The sequence below is a fragment of the Dreissena polymorpha genome, chromosome 3, assembly GCF_020536995.1.
Source record: "Dreissena polymorpha isolate Duluth1 chromosome 3, UMN_Dpol_1.0, whole genome shotgun sequence".
NCBI lineage: Eukaryota > Metazoa > Mollusca > Bivalvia > Myida > Dreissenidae > Dreissena > Dreissena polymorpha.
The window spans coordinates 3,939,095-3,962,421 of NC_068357.1; the positions used below are offsets into that span (position 1 = coordinate 3,939,095).

The 23,327-nt window shown below is 36.8% G+C and overlaps 1 protein-coding gene across 2 annotated transcripts in view; it reads right to left on the reverse strand.

Moving 5' to 3' along the window:
* Positions 1–10: 10 nt before the first annotated feature.
* Positions 11–23,327, reverse strand: part of LOC127872793 (RNA-binding protein 34-like) — a 32,924-nt gene continuing 9,607 nt past the window's right edge. For both annotated transcript variants that reach the window (XM_052416194.1, XM_052416193.1), the window contains exons 4-12: positions 21,634–21,799; positions 17,547–17,606; positions 16,975–17,018; positions 16,424–16,507; positions 15,851–15,917; positions 15,354–15,396; positions 13,474–13,592; positions 13,066–13,203; positions 11–2,164 (exon numbers count right to left, since the gene is read on the reverse strand). In XM_052416194.1, the coding sequence (XP_052272154.1) occupies positions 1,007–2,164; positions 13,066–13,203; positions 13,474–13,592; positions 15,354–15,396; positions 15,851–15,917; positions 16,424–16,507; positions 16,975–17,018; positions 17,547–17,606; positions 21,634–21,799 (1,879 nt within the window). In that variant the 3' untranslated portion in view covers positions 11–1,006. The remainder of the gene's footprint in view (positions 2,165–13,065; positions 13,204–13,473; positions 13,593–15,353; positions 15,397–15,850; positions 15,918–16,423; positions 16,508–16,974; positions 17,019–17,546; positions 17,607–21,633; positions 21,800–23,327) is intronic.

The following is a 23,327-nucleotide window of genomic DNA, read 5'->3' on the forward strand; positions in this document are numbered from 1 at the left end:
AAAGACAGCAACAACTTTATCATTTATTTAAAGAAACATACAAGACAAAATATGTTATAACAAATAATCTTCTGTTTCCTTCTATGTGTTCCTCATCTTAAGGCAATTCTCATTAATTTAGCTTCATATGACAATTACACAAACGTTTCATATTAACTTTTTATCATTTTAACAAAAACAGCAAAAACTACTTTCTAACAAAATAGGAGCCCGTTTTATAACACGTACTACAATAAATTTCAATTTACAACGCAATTTCTAAAGAGTGAACTTACACAGTCCAAACATCAATCAGTAATCATTTTATTTCTTTTATGTATCTACATGTAATACATCCTTTATTTTATGAGCATAAAAATGGGTCATAACTGCAATTGGTTTTCTGATCATTTATAGGACATGGCCTGAGGTTGTTACATTAGTTTATTCTCAAAGGGATCTGTTTACTCTAAAAAGGATCACTTCACATGAAAATTGTGTCTTGCATTTGAACAAATTATGGTCATGATCACTACATACCAAAATAGTGTATTGGACATCTAAACCTCATGGTGATGATATATATCAAATTTCAGATCAATAGTTTTACAAGTGTGGAAATGGTAAACTCAACAAACATTTTTTGCGTACAGACTTAATGACACACAGACATAGTGACTCCAATACAGTTTGTAAGGCTTAAATATCAAGCTTTAAAAACTATTTCTAAACATGAAAGCAATTTGATTGGTCTGTCTCAAGTCAACGTATTCAAAACTTGCACATGCTCTCAAAAGGCAAGCTTATATAATAGCAGTGACCAGTAGGAAAAGTTGAATGGATCTTGTTTTTTTTTTCTTACCTTCAGGAAATAGATTAACAGTGATCAATACATCACTACACGAGTTCATCTATTCTGCAACCCAATTATCGCCAATCTTAGCTCTTTACTGATGAGACGCTCATGACATAGATGCACATTTATATGCATTTGCATGGAAAAAATAGTTTTTAAGATTTCTGACCACTAATCAAACTTAATATGCTTTCCAGACCCTTGAGCCAGACTTGGACTTTTGAGACCAGCGATAAAAGGTTTCTTCCCAAAACTACTGTCCCCACCAAATGATTTGTTTCCCTGTCCACCGAATTGTTTATTTCCTTGAAATGACTTATTTGCTCTATTTCCATCAAATGATCTATTTCCTTGGAATGGTTTACTCCCTCTGTTACCATCAAATGATTTATTACCTTGGAAAGGTTTATTTCCATGAAATGGCTTGTTCCCTTTATTTCCATCAAAAGAATTATTACCTTGGAATGGCCTACTCCCTCTACTTCCATCAAATGACTTATTGCCTTGAAAAGATTTATTTCCCTGAAATGTCTTATTCCCTCTGTTTCCATCAATTGACTTACTTCCCTGGAAAGATGTATTGCTTTGAAATGGCTTATTCCCTACTTTTCCATCAAACGATTGATTTCTTTTGAATGGCTTATTCCCTTTGATTCCATCAAATGACTTGTTTCCGTTAAATGATTTATTTTCTTCAGAAATATTATTCCCAAAGCTTTCCCCTGACTGCCTAGGATTATTAGTAGTTAATTGCTTTTTCTCTGCTTTAACTGACTTGTTTAAACCTTTTGGTCCAACACTTTTCTCTACCTTTGTTCCAAGTCCTGCAAAACTCGTATTTCCCTTATCAGTAGCGTCTTTCTTGTCAGTAACTTTTTCAGATAGTGATTTGTTAAGTCCAGGTTTGGCCTTTTGTATACCGGTACTTATTCCACTTTCTTTGTTAGAATTGGATATTTCAGATTTATTACCACTCTCATCAAATTTCTTATGTTTGGGCATTTTATCTGCTACTGTAATGTCCACTGTTTTCTTGCCTTGCTTCTTTTCTTTCTTTCCTGGATTACTCAACCCTTTGGGCTTATTGTCACTTTTGTCCTCTATTTGTTTTGCTTTGTTTACTTTCTTCATTTCACTATCAATCATTGACTGGATATTCACCGTCAAAGATTCCTTTGGTTTTGTGTTGAAGGGAACCTTGATTTTTTCTGTGTGAGATTTTTTCAGTTTCTTTTTCATCTTCACTTTAGACTCCTCCCCTTGGAAGGCAATTTTATCGGATGCCTGTTTGTCCTTCTTTACTTTTGGTTTCTTCTCCTTTTTAGGAGAGTGGATAATGTTAAGGAAACCAAACAGTTATAGGTGTATAACTTCAGATAACAAGAATAATGAATCTCTATCTTTTCGTTGTATTTGAAAATGCAAAAACTGCTCAAATTTTAACTGCCACTTAACAATTTTTTTTTTATAATTCAATTAACAAGTTTCTAATACATGTGCCTAGGGAACAAACTTAAGATCTATAAACTCAAACATGTTTGACCTATATACCTGATATAATCTTTATAATAGTTCCAACGTTCTTCTTACATTTAAAACTTGCAATATAAACAATAAATTTTGACCAACCTGTAGAAGTTCAACCCAACGTTTAAAGGACAAAATATGTTATTACTCTATAAGTAATACTGTGAAACCAAGATTATTCATTTTCATTTGTGGGTCCTCTCAAACACAAGATCAAATGTCCATACAATTTTCAAATCGGATGTCTTTTAACAGACATAACAAAATCCACTAATTTAAGATCAAACAAAAATAAAACAAGAGGGCCTGAAAGGCCCAAAGTCGCTCACCTGAGATAACAAGATATTATTGGGACAAATCTTCTGACCAAGTTTCATGAAGATCAAAAAAATAAATGTGGCCTCTAGAGCAGACATTCCCAAAAGTATTTTTGGTCCACAGGACATTCGGTCCGGTGGACTTGAAAAACTTGCAGGACCGGACTGAGCTTCTTGGACAGAAACATCACATCACCAACTCAAATATATATTGACATTAATATTATTGGAAAAATGAAATGTAAACAAGAGGGCCTGAAAGGCCCAAAGTCGCTCACCTGAGATAACAAGATATTCTTGGGACAAATCTTCTTACCAAGTTTCATTAAGATCGGAAAATAATTGTGGCCTCTAGAGTGTTAAAAGGTTTCACTATAGCCATATAAGGAAAAATGCCCTGCCCCCTGGCAGTCATGTTTTTCAACCAACTGGCATCATTTTCGAACTCGTCCAAGATATTATTGGGATAAATCTTCTGAAAAAGTTTTATGAAGATTGGACAATAAATGTGGCCTCTAGAGTGTTAACAAGATTTTACTATAGCCATATATAGCCATATAAGGAAAAATGCCCCGCCCCATGGCAGACATGTTTTTCAAGCAAATGTTACCATTTTTTAAATCATCTAAGATATCATTGAAACAAATCTTCGGAGCAAATTTCATGAAGATCGGAATATAATGTTGCCTCAAGAGTGTTAACAAGGTTTTACTATAGCCATATAAGGAAAAATGCCCCGTCCCCTAGGGCCATTTTTTTCAACCAACCAGCATCTTTTTCGAACTCGTCCAAAATATTATTGGGATGAATCTTCTGACCAAGTTTCATGACAATCGGACAATGAATGTGGCCTCTTGAGAGTTAACAAGATTTTACTATAGCCATATCAGGAAAAATTCCCCGCCCCTTGGCAGCCATGTTTTTCAAGCAAACGTTACCATTTTCGAACTCATCCAAGAAATCATTGAGAGCAATCTTCTGACCAAACTTCATGAAGATTGGACAATAAATGTGGCCTCTTAGAGTCTTAACAAGGTTTTACTATAGCCATTTAAGGAAAAATGCCCCGCCATGTTTTTCAACCAACCAGCATCATTTTCGAACTCGTCCAAGATATTATTAGGATGAATCTTCTGACCAAGTTTCTTGAAGATCGGACAATAAATGTGGCCTCTAGAGAGTTAACAAGATTTTTCTAAAGCCATATATAGCCATATAAGGAAAAATGCCCCGCCCCTTGGCCGCCATGTTTTAAAAGCAAACGTTATCATTTTCGAACTCATCCAAGATATCATTGAAACCAATCTTCTGACCAAATTTCATGAAGATTGGACAATATATGTGGCCTCTAGAGTGTTAACAAGGTTTTACAATAGCCATATAATGAAAAATGCCCCGCCCCCTGGCGGCCATGTTTTTCAACCAACCGGCATCATTTTCGAACTTGTCCAAGATATCATTGGGATGAGTCTTCTGACCAAGTTTCATGAGGATCGGACAATAAACGTGGCCTCTAGAGAGTTAACAAGATTTTGCTATAGCCATATAAGGAAAAATGCCCCGCCCCTTGGCAGCCATATTTTTCAAGCAAACGTTACCATTTTCGAACTCATCCAAGATATCATTGAAACCAATCTTCTGACCAAATTTCATGAAGATTGGACAATAAATGTGGCCTCTAGAGAGTGAACAAGGCAAATGTTGACGTCGCACAACGGACAATGGACGACGGACAAAAGGCGATCACAAAAGCTCACCATGAGCAAGTTGTGCTCATGTGAGCTAAAAAAGCAACACAACACTTAACACTAACAAATCACAACACACTTGCAATATTGTAAAGAAAAAATATTCAAACCAAAAACATAGTTTAAAACAAAGCAATTTCTCGATTGAAAATTCAATTATTGTATACTGGTATGCAAATTGCTGTTGAAACAAAAGTTTTCAGATACTGATCAGGGCTTTTCCTTATTTAGCAGGGGCCTTATATAGGCCTCTTTCCCTAAGACAAAAGCCCCTTCCCCCAACTTTGTTTTCGTTAAAATCATGCAAATTTCCAAAATGTTAAGTTTACCTTGGAAATATTTTCCCCCATTCTCAGTTTTTTTTATATTTCCCCTTTTAATTGAAGCCAGGCCTTTACTTTTCCCCACTTTAAGAAAAAAAGCACTGCTGATAGTTTTAAGGTAGTTGCAATAATAAAACTCCCAGCTATTGACCCTCCGGGTCGCTGGGATGTACGTATGTACTTATAAAAGCTCAGAGCATTCAAGAAGAACTAGTTTTAAGGGACTGTGACAATGACTAAAGATTGTGAATAAATTATTTTTACACAAGAATCACATTGATTACGTGTTAGCAATCAATTATATACCTAAATCAACAGACCACATGCTGGATATCAATAACATAATGAACAGACTAAGTTTTTAAATCACTAAGCAATTATCGGTTATAAAATCTCAAACGTATGTAAAATATCTTGGTTCTATTCTAGATGCTGATTTGTCCGGTACTTCTATTGTAAATAATATCGTCAAGAAGGTTAACTCTAGACTTAATTTTTTATATAGACAACGTAATTTTTAAAATAAAAGTCTTAAAAAAAGCTTATGTAATTCTTTAATACAAATTTTTTAAATAAAATTCATTTTAATTATTAAATACTTACCTGTTATCGTATGCTTATACTTTCCAAGGGGAAATAACTCATCCGGAATTTTAACTGGGAATCCGCCACCTCAATACCGTAATACAGGCCAGGTTAAACATAGTGCAATGCAACCTAGCCAAAAATCGGTAACCAACCCTCAATATTCTTTCAATATATATACAAAAATATTAATCGAATAGCGGGGTGGGAGGTGGGACTTACCGATAACAGGTAAGTATTTAATAATTAAAATAAATTTTATTTAAAAAATTTGTTTTAATGTCATAAATACTGACCTGTTATCGTATGCTGATTTTGCAGCTGCGGTGGGAAGGTTCGCATATATTTTCCCAACACAGTAGAACCCATAAACAGGGTTATCAGCTAATGATATCAAGTAATCTTCGTTAAAACGGTATTAATTATGACTTCTCGGACAGAGTAATATGTCTATGTCGTAAAGAAGACACTACCGTTAGTGAAACCACAACAAGCCCAAACGTATACAAATTGTATTGTTGGCACTTCAGAAAACGAAGATAAAAAGATTACAAGGTGGTCGGATTCCTCCAGTAAACAGCTTAGAGCACGTCAAAAAGTGGGGTGTGATTAATATATGCCCACAAAACAGACAGAGCTCTTAATTCATGCGGTCAGATCCTAAAAAGGAATGAATCCTTAGATAGGATAAGATTAACTTTCCTTAGTCGAGGTCTAACCCCGAGAAATAGAAGCCGCAGACACATCTCCCCCCCCTTTTTTGGGAAAATGAAGAGTGTCTTTGAGAACCTCGAATGGACTTCTGACTAACACTGCTGAGATAGAACTTCAAAGCCCTGATTGCCCAAAGAAGTTTATCCTCATCTTCATGACTACCAGTTTAAGAAAACTTGGAAACTTGAAGGTAGAAGCCATATAGAGGACTTGATATTAAGCAAGGAATCCTGGCTGACACAACAAAGTGAAAACGACAATAGATCCAACTGGAATTGGTCGTATTCAACAGAAAAAGCATGAATTTCAATTCTCCGTATGGTAAAAGCCATAATAAGAAGGAAAACCGTCTTAAAATTATATTGGAACTGTTAATAAGCCTGATGAAAAAGGTTCATAGGGAGCTCATTAAGCATCCCAACATGTTACACAAGTCAAAACTGCTTAAAAAGGTAAAGGAACGAAAAACATAGTGTTGACGTTCCATAGTTTGGATCAGTTCCAAAATAGGTAAGACAGCACAGAGTTGCGATGACTTACACAAAACAAGGTATACGAAAGCATAATCTCTATCCTTTGATGAAGAAAAGAACAAATTTCTTATCATCAAGAAAAAGATGAGAAAAACCTCTATGTATCTAGCAGAGTGATTAAGGTAATAACTATGCTCTCAATTACCCAGTAAAAAATGAATTTCCATAGAACCTTTATACAGTTCTGATGGAATTATCCTTGCACAAGTAACAAGGATTGAAACTCTAACAGAAAAACGTTCTTCTGTAGAGATAACAAAGTTATTAATGGCCAGACATGAAGTGGCACATGTTTGGATCAGTAAAAATATGTCTCAGTGAGATATGATATTTGACCTGTGAAGAAGTTTCCTGAAAATAATTGTACAGGAGACTTAAAAGGTCGTAGAACCATAATCCCATGGTTCATTAAGTATATTTCATGAAATTATTGCAAAAACTCAGTTATTGCAAAAACTCACCAAGAAGGCAAGATATTCCAGTTTATGTCAATGGACGAATGTATAACAATCGCACACCCTGCTGCGAAGTCATCGATTTGCGAAGTACGGAAATATGATTGATAGTGGTACCTCCGGAATCGGAGGTGTGATGGCAGAAAAAGGTGAAAACCCTAGGGGTAACCTTAAGCGGGTCCACGCTTGCCGGTAGAATGCATGGAAGTCTTAAATTCTGACTTGATTAATCCATTTACTTCAAGACTTCTAACCGGGACGAATTCCGAAAGGAATACGACCAGTTATAGGAAGACGGCCTGTTATGGCCAGAAGTGTAATAGAAGAATAACTTTAAGATGAGGTCCCTCCAGATCCTAGGATCTAAGATCTGAGTTCAATAGGTCCTAAGCCATCTACAAGACTGTAGCCGCTATGCGGTCAATCTGATAGGCAATCCTATGTATCAGAACTCTTGTTGATTCCAGTAGCTTGAAAATATGCCCTGCCGTAGGAGCAATAGAAAAGCAGAAGTCGATACAAATGTCGTCTTGCTAATCCTGCTAGAGTCATTAATGTGTCCCAACTGTTCCGTGACACTGACTGCAAAGTCTGTAGCCGACAGGTAAAGGCGTTTAAATCAATTCATCCTTCGGGTCTCGAACATAAATTAATAGAGGTCAAATAGTAATGTTCGACCTCAATGCTAGTCTCCGAGCCCACTTCAGCCGATCTATCTGCAAGACCAGTAGTCTGCATGTAGCCGGTTGAGATAGAAGTACAAATAACAGATATAGCATGATTTGGTAACCGTCGCCAGTAGAACATCAGTATTGAAAAACACAAAAAGTCATGTAGATTGTTGAATCCATAAAATATAGTATTCAATACAATCATAGCCAGGGGTATACAACTATGTAATGTAGACGATACCCGTGATACTAAAAATTGACCGATGAAAACACAGTGGAATACCGGTAATTGGTAAGTGGTGACCGAACCGGACCGGTCAATGACCGGTAACTGTAGCCCGGTGAACGGACCAGTCATAATATGACCGGTGACGTTACCAGTTAAAGACCGAAAAATGGTGGAATCCATATGGTCTGTTATCAATGTCAAGCACTGCTCGGAAAAGAAGATCATGCCAAAAAATCCAATCCGATGGCGATGAGACATCACTTATTCTGACCGGTGATCAGTGATCGGTGATATGACCGATGAATGGTGACCGATGTCCGGTGATCGGGACCGGTATAATATAACTGCGTCAGAATGGAAATATCTGGTGCAGAAGAATGACCATCCACGAAGTCATCTGATAATGTTAACCGGAAAACAACGGTAGATTATCAGTATTAATAGGCATAAGTGTCCTTGTAGTCGTAGTGGAGAAAAGAACAGCTTATCCCGAAGCCTGAATGTTAAACGAACTAGTGTTCGTATACAACTACGGCTCGGTGACTGCAACATGTGTGGATGCCATAAGAAGAACCATCACACGTGGAATGGAGACATGATATTCCTAAAGGAATAAAATGGAGAACGTCGATACGACCAGTAGGTTCATTAACGCCTACGTGAGAAGTGGTGACATCCATATAACTTCGATGCCGAAATATTGTTCGGCTACGCTGGAAATATTGTCTTCTACAATATTGTCTCCGTGAGCATTGACATGATCGCTTACGAGCGTATCAACGCCGAGAACTGCTCAATGAAGGAGAGGTATGTTCGATAACTATCCAGTGGTGCTCAATGCAGTCCGCTGATGTCTACGTGAAGGTTGACGACGTCCTCGTTTCCTGCGATGTCGAGATCTGGATCGGCCGAGATGTGGATCGGCTGCGATGAGACCGAGATCTTCTAGAATAACGTCTCCGTGAGTGACGACGTGATCGCTTACGAGAGCCGCGACGATGAGAACTGCTCGACGAAGAAGAGCGTGTCCGATGTCTAATCCTTGATGAAGACGATGTATTCAACGAAGAATAGGAGAATAATTCAATGAAGAAGACAGAGTTCTTCTTCTTGACCGGTGACTGGTGTTATCGGTGGCAGGCCTAACTGATGACTGTTGACCGGTGACCGGAGCGGTGATCAATGACCGGACCGGACCGTTGACATGACCGGTGACATGACCGGACCGGTGACATGACCGGTGACCGGACCGGACCGGTGACATGACCGGTGACCGGACCGCAATGACCGGACCGGTGACATGACCGGTGACCGGAGATCAATGACCGGACCGGTGACATGACCGGTGACCGGACCGGTGACATGACCGGTGACCGGACCGGTGACATGACCGGACCGGTGACCGGACCGGTGATCAATGACCGGACCGGTGACATGACCGGTGACCGGACCGGTGATCAATGACCGGACCGGACCGGTGACATGACCGGTGACCGGACCGGCCGGTCAGACGTCGATCAATGGTCCGTGATCAACGTCCCCGGTGACGTACCGGTCATATCATGACCAGTGTTGTCACCGGATAATGACCGTATGGCGGATGCCAAATGGTCCGGCATTGGTCGATGTCCTTGACCAATGCCATCGGGCAAAGACCGGCTGACGGGTGTCGCCATATGGTCTGATGTTGACCGACTGTCTAAGAGACTTAGCATAGTACGGTCGCGATCGTGCCCGATACCCGGTGACTGATACTGCAACTATCATCCATGATCTGCGAAGTCACCGGGTATTTATCCACTCTTGTTTCTGCGACCATCATGTAGTCGAATATATGAAAAACAAGAGCAAAGCATATTCAACCATAAACTGGTCACAGACCAGATTATCATACGGCACATAAAATCATTATTTGACCATAATGAAAATTATAATAATACTGCCGTAGATCATAAATTAAACAAAAGTTTAATTCAAAACAGATGAAAAATAAAATGACGATCAATTAGATTGTCATACGGAACGTTAAAATCATTATTGCACACAATGGCAAATGATAAACAATCTGTCAATAGAAGAACACGCTTTGCACGATCTCGTAACACATTAGAAGAACATGCTTTGCACGTTCTAGCAATGTATTAGAAGAGGACGTTTTGCACGTGGTCGTTCGCGCCTGAAAACACCCAGCATGGTAGAAATAAACCATTGTTCGATAAAAACAAGCATGGCTTACCTTTTACAAATGAAACAAAATCCATTAAATCCACACAAATTAATCCGAATGAGAAATAAAAAGATAAATAACACAATTTATCTATTCAAAACCCCAATCAACCAAGTGAAAAACAATATTTTAATTCAAAGCCGTAAAAGACACGTATACACCTGGTTGATCCGGAAAGAATATTGAGGGTTGGTTACCGATTTTTGGCTAGGTTGCATTGCACTATGTTTAACCTGGCCTGTATTACGGTATTGAGGTGGCGGATTCCCAGTTAAAATTCCGGATGAGTTATTTCCCCTTGGAAAGTATAAGCATACGATAACAGGTCAGTATTTATGACATTAAAACAATGTCATTTAGATTATGTATCCTCTTCGTGGTATTGTGGACTCACGAAACAGCTTAAGCACAAGTTACAAATAGTCCAAAATAAAATGGTTCGTTTTATTAACAATTCCCATTATAGGACATCACTTGTTGTATCGCATTTTGAAGAACTTGGTTTATTGAACGTTGAGCAAAGATGCAAGCAACTTCGGCTTAACCACATCCATAAGGTTTTCTACAATAAATGTCCAAGCTATATGAAAGACAATTTTGTCAAATGTACAGATGTCCATCAGTATGGGAATAGATCCCGATTTAATTTGTATGTACCTCAAGTTGATGGCTTTACTAGTTCTTCATTTTACTACAATGGTATTACGGATTGGAATGCATTACCCGATAATATAAAGTCCATCGAATTGAAATTTACTTTTAAGAAACTTGTTAACACATCTATTAAATGATATGAAGGTAGACGAGAATTCCATATATTTTTACTTTTAGATTTGTTTTATTTTATGTAATTGATTATTTTTTATGTTATTTATTTGTGTCAGTGTATTATCATGTCAACTTTTGAAAGATTCACTTAATTTGTAGAAGAAATCATGTGTAGGATCATGTCGATTCTATATTAAGAACTGAAAAAACAATATATTTATAGTCACTTATAAGATCTGTTCGACTAAATCCAGGGACCCCGTTGGAAATAAGCTTTTTCATGTTAACATGTCTAAGCTTTACGGGTTATCCTTTGTATACATCATGTCGTAATCTTATTTGGATCTGTGATAAATGGCACCATTCATGTAATGCATGTTTCTGAATATGATAATAATGCAATCTATACGTTATTTATTGCCTTGACTGCATTGAATTGTAAATTGCTTGACATGTATGCACAAATAAAACAAACAAACAAACAAACAAAATCGGTATTACGAAAATTTCATTGAAAACTATTTCCCGGTCGCGAAATTACATGATAACTCAGAATTATACTACACATTTCAATTAACTGGAAACAAAGATATATAAACCAATAAAAACGCACTACTAAGCTTAAATTTAATCGAGAACAAACTGTTAATGCCCCCAAATACAACGATCTGTATTGCAGAACGTGTTTCATTTAACCGTAACAACTTTTGACAATGTTTACTCGGAAGTGTCCGTTGCGCATGCGCAAAAAAATTTCATGTATGTAAACAGAAATACGAAGCAATTTTTAATGTTCATATTTCTTTTATTTTCAGATTTTAATTCAATGACATAAATAAACTTCTGATCTTTTATCATTTACCGAACATTCGGACCGGCAACATAGCATTTTCAATCGCACCTTTCTTAAAAACGTCGGTCAGGTCTGACGGTCCGGCACTTTTGGGAATGTCTGCCTTAGAGTGTTAACAAGGTTTTACTATAGCCATATAAGGAAAAATGCCCCGCCCCCGGGCAGCCATGTTTTTCAAACAACCGGCATCATTTTTGAACTCGTCCAAGATATTATCGGGATGAATCTTCTGACCAAGTTTCATGAAGATCGGACAGTAAATGTGGCCTCTAGAGTGTTAACGAGAGAAAAATGTCCCGCCCCTTGGAAACCATGTTTTTCAAGCAAACATAATTATTTTCGAACTCATCCAAAATATCATTGAGACCAATCTTCTGACCAAATTTCATGAAGATTGGACAATAAATGTGGCCTCTAGAGTGTTAACAAGGTTTTACTATAGCCATATAAGGAAAAATGCCCCGCCACCTGGAGGCCATGTTTTTCAACCAACCGGCGTCATTTTCAAACTCGTCCAAGATATCATTGGGATTAATCTTCTGACCAAGTTTCATGAAGATCGGAAAATAAATGTGGCCTTTAGAGTGTTAACAAGGTTTAACTTTAGCCATATAAGGAAAAATGCCCCGCCCCCTGGCGGCCATGTTTTTCAACCAACCGGCATCATTTTCAAACTCGTCCAAGATATTATTGGGATGAATCTTCTGGCCAAGTTTCATGAAGATTTGACAATAAATGTGGTCTCTAGAGTGTTAACAAGATTTTACTATAGCAATATATAGCCATATAAGGAAAATGCCCCGCCCCTTGGCAACCATGTTTTTCAAGCAAACGTAACCATTTTCGAACTCATCCAAGATATCATTGAGACCAATCTTCTGACCAAATTTCATAAAGATTGGACAATAAATGTGGCCTTTAGAGAGTTAACAAGGCAAATGTTGACGGCGCACGATGCATGATGGACAAAAGGCGATCACAAAAGCTCACCATGACCACGTTGTGCTCAGGTGAGCTAAAAATTTGTAAATCCACCAAATTTAATTGCAAACAAAATTAATTAATCTACAATATCTTAGATACATAGCAAAAAAGGCAAAAGTGCTGCAATATGACAGATTAAGTTTAAAAATTTATCGCACATTTAAAGAAACTTAAATTTTATTGATTGTAACATTTCTGTAGTTTAAAGTTTGTACAAACAAGAAGCAGCATAAGATCCCTTGAAGATAAGAACATGCTGAATTTATGTTGATGAAACAGAAACCCCAAAAGGATATTTTTTCCTTTTTCTTTTCCTTTTTTTTGACCTCTGACTTCTGACTGCCAGTGTCCTTGGTACAGGTCATGACCCTGAGTTCACGACCTCTCAACATCATGCCATTCAACTTGAGGGCAAAGCTAACAGCATCAGCATCCTGGGAATAGAGGGTGTTAGATTGTACACTCATTCATGTTTTGTAAAATATGTATATGGACAAGCTATACCCATAATATTGTTAATTAGCTTTTTTAAGCAGGTGTTTACCAAAGTCTCATGTCCAAACATGAACAAAATTGAATACTTAAATATTAAGAAGAGATATACCATAATTGTAATACAATCTCTCCTGGAGTGTAATTAATTACCGGGAATGCAAAAAAACATCACAAAAAACAACAACCCAAAACAGGTGGCTACAACTCACTTCAAAGTTCACGTATCCAAACCCCTTCCCTAGGCAGGTCTTCTTGTCTCTGATCAGTCGCACATTGCGTATGTCTCCACAGTCCTCAAAATGCTTCCTCACTGTCTCCTCTTCTATGTCTACAGTAACCAACATACAACTTCCAATAGCAAACAATTAACCAACATACAACTTCCAATAGCCAAACAAGTTACCAACATACAACTTCCAATAGCAAACAAGTAACCAAAATACAACTTCCAATAGCAAACAAGTCACCAACATACAACTTTCAATAGCCATATGATTAACAAAGATACATTTTTCGATAGCCATACTTATACATTAGAACTAAGAGGACGGTCTACATCACTCAATTTGCATCTTTAAATAAACTTTGTTTTACATAACCATTGATTATCAACCAATGACCATCTATTTTGTTTTAAAGGCTATAAAAATACTTCTGCTCTCAATGTTTGATTCCATTACATCAGTGTCCAAATTATTTTGGGGGGCAAATACACAACAATAAACGGATTTTGTTTTGCAAATATACAACATTAAATAGCTGTACATACCTTGCAAATGGGAGGATAGCCTATAAACCTTTTCATTAATAAGCCATTATTATATAGGACAGACAAAATCAATAATTACATGGCTTACAACAAACAAATTGCACCCTTCAGTGTAAGCAGCACCCTTCAGTGTAAGCAGCACCGTTCAGTGTAAGCAGCACCGTTCAGTGTAAGCAGCACCGTTCAGTGTAAGCAGCACATGTTTGATTACTTAGTATTTCTAACAACAGTGTCAACAAGATGTGTTTGTGAAACACAATGTCCCCCTATATGACGTTTGACCTTGTAGGATGACCTTGACCTTGACCCTTTACCACTCAAAATGTGCAGCTCCATGAGATACACATGCATTTCAAATATAAAATTGCTAGCTTCAATATTGCAGAAGTGACATTACATGAGCAATTTTGACCCATATATTTGACCTTGAAGGATGACCTTGACCTTTCACCACTCAAAATGTGCAGCTCCATGAGATAAACATGCATGCCGAATATCAAGTTGCTATCTTCAATATTGCAGAAGTATTCATAAAATAAGCGATTTGGGCCACATATATTTGACCTCTGACCTTGAAGGATGACCTTGACCTTGACCTTTCACCACTCAAAATGTGCAGCTCCATGAGATACACATGCATGCCAAATATCAAGTTGCTATCTTCAATATTGCACAAGTACTCATAAAAAAAAATGAGCGATTTTAGCCACATATATTTGACATCTGACCTTGAAGGATGACCTTGACCTTGACCTTTCACCACTCAAATTGTGCAGCTCCATGAGATACACATGCATGCCAAATACCAAGTTGTTATCTTGAATATTAAAATACTGCAAAAGTGTACATTAAATGAGCGATTTTGACCCATATATTTGACCTTTGACCTTGAAGGATGACCTTGACCTTTCACCACTCAAAATGTGCAGCTCCATGAGATACATATGCATGCCAAATATCAAGTTCCTATCTTCAATATTGCAAAAGTTATTGCAAATGTTAAAGTTGGCGTAAACCAACCAACCAACCAACAGACCAACCAACCAACAGACCAACAGACAGGGCAAAAACAATATGTCCCCCACTACTATAGTTGGGGACATAAAAACATGTGATCATCGGTTCTAAGTGTTATTCTAGTAATGACAACATATTTAGTTACTTTTTCAAGCAAACATGTTTTCTGTTGGGAAGGTTTTTGTTGAGATACTAACAATCAAAATTGTCAAACAATAAATTGTTTGGGTGTTAGACAGATTTTTCACAATAATTCTTGGACACATTTTTGCGCTTTTAGGAAGTAAAGAAGAAACTACTTACCAAACGGCAGATTACCCACGAACACAGAGTTCTTTGTTTCTTCCTAAAAACAGAAGCACCGTCTAACATAAACAAACTTTCAAATTATGCTTTTTCATATCAAAACTGAAATATTTGTCAAGTGTTCTTCTTTAAGTACAACAGACAAAACAACTTAAATACATACAAACTGGGTTTATGTCACAAACATGACATATACCCAACACCAATTTATAAGCTAAATTTAAGGGCAAATAACAGATTTGTGTTTAATACTTGCATAAAAGTGTCTGGAGAAACCTATATTCCATGCAGACTGACCAACCAATTGACTGACCAACTGACTACCATAGTGACTCCAATGTATCGCAAACTTTATTTTCAGGGTAAAGTAAAGTGCAAAGCATATATTAATAAGTTAATGCTTAAACTTACAATGTACTAATTGTACAGACAGTCTTTGTTTTTGTCAAATAATCAAACACAGTTTATAGAAGGGCTTCAAGCTTTGTAAGTACCTTCCCTGTCTTTGCTTTATCAGCCAAGTCCACTCGTATGTGAAGACCGTTCAACTCATGACCGTTCCTGGAACACAATCAAGCATTGGGTCCAATTTAGAAACTGCATAGTGGAGGAAAAGATCATCACCATCCTGAACCCCTTTACTGCACTGACTGGGTTTAATCATAACACTTCTTCATTAATTTTTATACATTAAAGTTCAGAACTGTGTCTAAAGCAATTCTGACACTCAATATAAATTATATAAAGCTGGAAAAAAAGAAGCCAAACCCTTTGTTTTAGTGTTTCTGTCAGGAATTGATTCATTTCCGTATAAACAATACTTGTATTCACAAAAGCTATCCCATGGCATCAAAATAATATTATTGGTTTCAATTGTATCTTGTTTAAAAACTTGACATTTTAATGAAAGCTTAAATAATTTTAACAACAAAAATTCCACAAGATTGTCCTTCTATGCAATTATTTGTAAAATGTTAAATAAATTGTCTTTATTTTTGAAAATAAGTTGGATATTTCTTATGTTGTATTACAGTACAGTCTAGGTATGCTACGAACACCTGACTTACAATGCCAGTGCCTTGTTGGCTGACTCTGCCTCCTTGAACCGCACAAAGCTGACACAGTTGTGGCGACCAGGGTGGAACTCTTTCCTTTAATACATAAAATATAGATAAATACCTAAAATATTTATATTATTTTTACATGATACTCGAGGAAAGATCATAACACATTATTACAGAAAGTTATAACAAAACTATAACATGAAGTTAAGAACAAATTGCCGTAAGAATAAGCTGTGTTTACTCTTTGTTTACATGCCGACTTACAGGTAATATTCATGAATGTTGCCCAGTAATAAGCAAAATATGCTAAATAAGACACTAAGAAAGCATATAAACTTGCTTCATCAATATTGATTTTACTGCAAAACATCCTGTATACTTGTATGAATTTAAACACAAATCCACAAGACTGAAATTATATCAAATAAATAAATATTGTGCATTTCATCGGTTCAGGCAGCACAAAAAGACATCCAACATTAATAGCCGACACCACAACAATACGTACTTTATGGCTATTATTCTTTTAGGCATGACACCACAACAATACGTACTTTATGGCAATTACTCTTTTAGGCATGTTGGGATCCTTGACTGGCTGAAAAAACAACATAAAATCAGTAATTATTCTATGGTACACACATTTTATTATGTCTGTATATACAGAATTATACCAACATATTATTGGTGGTCAATTTACTTCATACAGTTATATATACTAAGTCATTCTAGTTATGGGCCGCAGAAGATGTTAACTTGTACTAATAACATGCAACTAATGCGCTAAAAACACAATTTTTGACGTAGGAACAAAATGAAATGACGTGCATAGTGACCATATTGCCATCTATCCATGTTTCAAGTTTCATGAAAAAATATGAAGAACTTTAAAAGTAATCGCAGGATCCAGAAAAGTGTGACAGACTAACGGACTGACGGACTGACAGACATACTGACTGACTGACACACAGAGCGCAAACCATAAGTCCCCTCCGGTGAAACCGGTAGGGGACAATAAGCACTGAATAGTTGTTGTTTTTCATTTCATAAGTGAATGAATGGTTTGAAAATCTACCCTTGTTTATGGATTTACACCAAACAAGCTACATGTGGCCAGTAGACTCACCACACATCTGTATCGGACAGCCTCCACCTCCCCACATTGTCCAAACAACTTCTCCAATTGCTGCAAACAGATCAACACTATGTACAGTCCTCTGAAACAGGGCTGAGACCTATGTATAGCAATATATGTTAACAGTAGAATATTCGATGTCGTTTACTGGGACATATTCAGCGTAATGATAATGGATTTGATGGTGTTTGTTTGATGCCTTAGGATGGTAGAGACTTACTTGATTTACTAATTCAGAAATAAAAACTGATGCATTTTTAGTGTCTCGTGAAATACAATGTATGTACAAATAATGGAAAATCTTTGCTGCAAATAAACAACAAGGGACAAAATTTTCACAAAACCAGGTTTTCATTGTGAAAAAAAATCTGATAAAGGGAGACAACTCAAACTGAACTTTTTAAATGAACAAACAAAATTAACCCCCTTTGTAAGTTTGTTTTAAAATAAATATATTTTTAGTCGTGGCGACCTTGACATTGGAGATATTGACGTGATTCTTTCGTGCGACACACCGTCCCATGATGGTGAACAAATGTGCCAAATGATTTTAAAATCTCATAATGAATGACATAGTTATAGCCCAGACAAGCTCATTTATGGCTATTTTTTACCTTTGAACTCAAAGTGTGACCTTGACCTTGGAGATATTGACGTAATTGTTTCGCACGACACACCGTCTAATGATGGTTAACAAATGTGCCAAATGATTTTAAAATCTCACAATGAACGACAAAGTTATGGCCCGGACAAGCTTGTTCCGCCCGCCCGCCAGCCAGCCCGCCAGCCAGCCCGCCCGCATTCGCCAATCTAATAACCATTTTTTTCCTTCGGAAAACCTGGTTAAAAATCTATCAAAAAGACTTAAAAATCATATCTCCAGCATTAAAATGTTAATGTTTCTCTACTATTTCACAACAGCTGTGAATATACCCTACATGAGGTCATTTTGCTATCTTATTCCCTATTGGTTACATCCCTTAACAAGTGTATGATAAATGAACAACATATTGTGATGTTAATATATATTGTAAATACAAGCTAGAGTAGTCTATAAGCAAATGTTAATTATTTGGATTACACAAGCAATCCTGATACGGCATAACATAAAATAAGCCATGCTCTGTGAAGAAGGGGTTTAATGCAGGTCACTATGCATACAGTGTTGTCCCAAATTAGCCTGTGCAGTCCGCACAGGCTAATCAATGACGACACTTTCCGCCTTAACTGGAATTTTTCTTAGAAGAGACTTTCTGCTAATGAAAAATACCATAAAAGCGGGAAGTGTCGTTCCTGATTAGCCTGCGCAGACAGCACAAGCTTATCTGGGACGACACTTTACGCACATGCATTAAACCCCTTTTTCACAAATCACGGCTCAAATATTTTTGATGCAAATTTACCTAAGTAAAAGGTTCATAAAAACACTTGATACAGCAGCTTCACAAGTCTAACATTTCCTTAATTAAGTATAGAGTAATTCAATACAATCGACACCATCAATATTGACATTAATACCAGTACTGAAAACAGATCATACAAGATGTGGGTCACAAACTGTCGCTATTAATGACATGTGAGGAGTACCATGAAATGAATACATATCAAATGTAGGTCACACATAAAGTAAACATGTGTGAATATATAGTAGTGTAACATGTTTTAAAGCAGATGACTATAAGTGTATTGTGAGTTGTGATTGCACAGTACTTAGTTATCTACTAGAGCAACTGGTATAGCAAGGGTGTGAATTTAATGGTGGGTACAATGTACTGCCTCTGTTCACAATGGTGAGGCCTTTTAACTGTTCTTGGCTTTTTAACTCATTATTAATTCCAATTAATGTCACACTGATTCAAAATGTATGGAAGATTTTCAACTTTGAACTGTAGGACAGAACACGTTAAACAGTCTGTAAAACTAACTTTTTTGTCTTCATAGCCAATGTGGCAATGAAATTTGAAAATGTCATAGTCAGAGGAAATTTTTCATAGCATGGGGGATAAGATTGTAAACAAATCAGTATTCCAGGTTTCAAACTTTTATTCCATTACATCTGACCCTGAGAGTTCTTTACAATATTTTGCAATGTTATTTTCATTATTTTCAAAGTTTACATCATCATCAACATCATCATTATCCTCATTATCGTCACTCTCATCATCGGATAAATACAAAGCCGATGCTCACAGGATCAATCTTAATCATATAAATGATAAACACTGTTACGGTTATTTTATAATTTCAAAGCTATGAATAACACACATTCAACCGTTTTACTTAATTTATAAAAATCCTCGCACTATTATTTCATTTATCGGCATAGAATGCAAGTTCAGTTTACCAAAAGTATTACATTTTAAATATGCGAGCCAGACTACACTCTCTATAACATCAAGGGGAGATGACTAATGATAGAAAACTAAGGGAAGTAACCAAGCAGTCTCACTGTAAGAATTTACACCTGAAATGCATAAATTGATTATTTGTTGGTTTATTTTCTCGGATTTTGTTCATTCCAATTCAGGCAATCTTTATTCAAGTTTTCTATCGCCAGAGCCAAGATTTCATCGCATTGGCGATTAGGCAATGGGTTAATTTTGCAGACTGCACTTAAATGATAACATAAACAATTATTGTCCTGTTCCTCATTGCACACGCCATTTTAATCGTGTCAAGCGGAGGACTGATAAAACATTTACAATCTTCATACCCCTTACAGGAACTAAAAAAATTGAAGTTTGAATAAGTTAGCCCGAATTCTTATTATATTACTTGAGACCAAGAAATGGTACAAGCCCACTTATGTAAAATTAGAGCTTTGTCACAGACGTGACGTATACCCCCACATGCTGCATTGACACAGGATATTTTGCATGCTGTCTTCACAAAACAAAAGAAGCTAATTTATGGCGATTTATAAGAATTATTATGCCATTATCATTTATGGCCATTTTGACCTTTGAACTCTCGAAGTCTTTTGCATGACACACCCTCTAATGACTGTGAAAATAATTACAAGTACAGTCATTTTAAAATCTCACAATGAATGACATAGTTATGGCACAGACAAGCCCATTTATGGCCATTTTTGACTTTTGAACTCCAAGTGTGACCTTGACCTTGGAGATATCGACGTAATTCTTTTGCATGACACACTGTCCAATGATTGTGAACAAATATACTGAGTAATTTTAAAATCTCACAATGAATGACAAATTTATGGCCAGAACAAGATCATTTATGGCCATTTTTGACCTTTGAACTCAAAGTGTAACCTTGACATTGCAGATATCGACGAAATTCTTTCCCATGACACACCGTCCAATGACGGTGAACACATGTGCCAAATGATTTTAAAATTTCAATGAATGACAGTTATGGCCCGGACAAGCTCATTTATGGCCATTTTCGACCTTTGAACTCAAATTGTGACCTTGACCTTGGATATATCGACGTAATTCTTTTGCATGACACACCGTCCAATGATGGTGAATAAATGTGCAAAATGATTTTAAAATCTCACAATGAATGACATAGTTATGGCCCGAACAAGCTCATTTATGGACATTTTTGACCTTTGACCTCAAAGTGTGACCTTGACCTTGGAGATATCGACGTACTTCTTTTGCATGACACACCGTCCAATGATGGTGAACAAATGTACCAAGTCATTTTAAAATCTAAATAAATGACATAATTATGGTCCGGACAAACTTTCTGTTTAAAACTTACTAATTGGCCCCGTGACCTAGTGTTTGAACCGGCATGACCCATATTCAAACTTGACCTAGACATCATCTAGATACAACTTCTGACCAAGTTTGGTGAAGATTGAATGAAATTTTTGGGACAGACAGACCGACAAAGTGACTCCTATCTATCCCCCATTCCCAATGGTAATGGGGGTATAATTAGGAATCTGCACAAGCCATCTTAAAATTTAACTGAGAAATGCATCTTCAAATTTTACTGAGAGAGCCCGCTCCAAATTTTACTGAGCAGGCTCGTTTCCAATTTTCACAGTGAAGGACATGCAGCACTGTGTTTACTCTCACATCAATGTCATTATACACACCTTTTTCGTGGTTTTAAGTGATATGTTGCCAACAAAGATGGTTTGACCCATGGTAGGTTTGGCAAGTCGATCTTTTCGTTTACGTGCCACCTTGTTTGTCTGAGAGATATCTGGAAGAGATTTCTTCTGCGGCGCTGCCTCGTCATCAACAGGGTCTTCAAGAGGCCTGTGACACAGAAACGAGCTTTACTTTGAGAAAACCGGCTAAATGCATGTGCGCAAAGAGTTGTTCAAGAAATTATTTGCTTTCTGCACCGGCTAAGAAGGGATAAAACCTTCTGCTTTTTAAATACTCTTATTAACAAATATTTAGTCAAGGTGGAAAGTGTTGTCCCTGATTAGCCTGTGCAAACTGCATATGCTTACCTGGCAACACCTTCCACATATGCATTAAGCCTGGTTTGTACAGAGTGAGGATCAAACAGTTTGAGGAACCAGCTAGAAACGTGTCACAGAAACTGATGCCTCCACAAGACATATTTGAACACAGACATATCCATTATGTATTTTACAAAGGACTATAATTCAGCCAAAACTGGCTGTGATCTAATTCCTTTCTTTAGGGTGATGTACAAATTGAGGTCATTCCACTGTGAAAGCTTGAGCAAGATTCTACTAGAAATAAAGTGGAGCTAATAAGACCAGAGGTGTGATTGAGGCAAAGTCAGAGGGGAGGAAAATTCTGTCGACTGATTTTGACTACGCGAATGGCGCGCATAACGCAATGACAAACCTTAAAACAGACATTAAAATAAACAACTTCTTGAACTTCATAACAATATTTCTTTATAAAAACCTGTTAAACTTCACATTTAACATACTGAGGATGCAAAGTACACAGAAGTCAGTATTTATTGTGATCAATAGCAGCAGTTTTTCAATGTATTGAATTACAGTTAATGGACTTAATATAAACAAACACACTTGAGTGTTCTTCTTGTGTGAATGATGTATTAAACTGAGTTAAATTAATATATTTAATTTGTTTACCTTTCAATATCTTGCATTTCACATCTTCATTTCACTCAGTTCAATGCTATTTCAGTTAACTGAACAGCGTGACAAACATAATAAAGCAGAATATGCATATGAATCTGATTATACACAGACCCACTAACATATAAATCAAATCATGTTTGTCGGCATGCCTGTTTGTCCATGTCAATGTTCGAACGATATTCTTATGAATTGTTTTACTTCGCGAGTAGACTAAACTCCAATTTGCAAACACTGGTTTCCGTGACACAAATTCACTGAGCACATTTCTTAACAAAATATCTGTTGCTTGTATCTAAAACGTAGCCTTTTTCGTTGACAAACACATTTCATTATTCCTATCAGACTAGGTGATGTCAGTCGTTTATTCGATTGCTATTTGTCATTTCAATAATCTTAATTTTCGCTTCACAATGGCGCCATTTGCAAACGAATCAGCTAAGAAATACCAAACACATTTTAAGAAAACAATTTTAATTGGAAGATTTGGAAACGATAGCCAATTATATCGTTCGTTTTAAAAATGCTTAGTCAGAATCTACCAGTGTAAAATGCAGTGTAAAATGCGGAGAGATTTCGCAGGCCGCGGATATTTCGGGCCGCTTATGAAATACGCCCGCGGAATCGGTGGTAGCCCCTCTCCCCCACATTTTTTAAAACGAATTTACGCGAATCTCAGAAGTGACCCCCGGGATAAC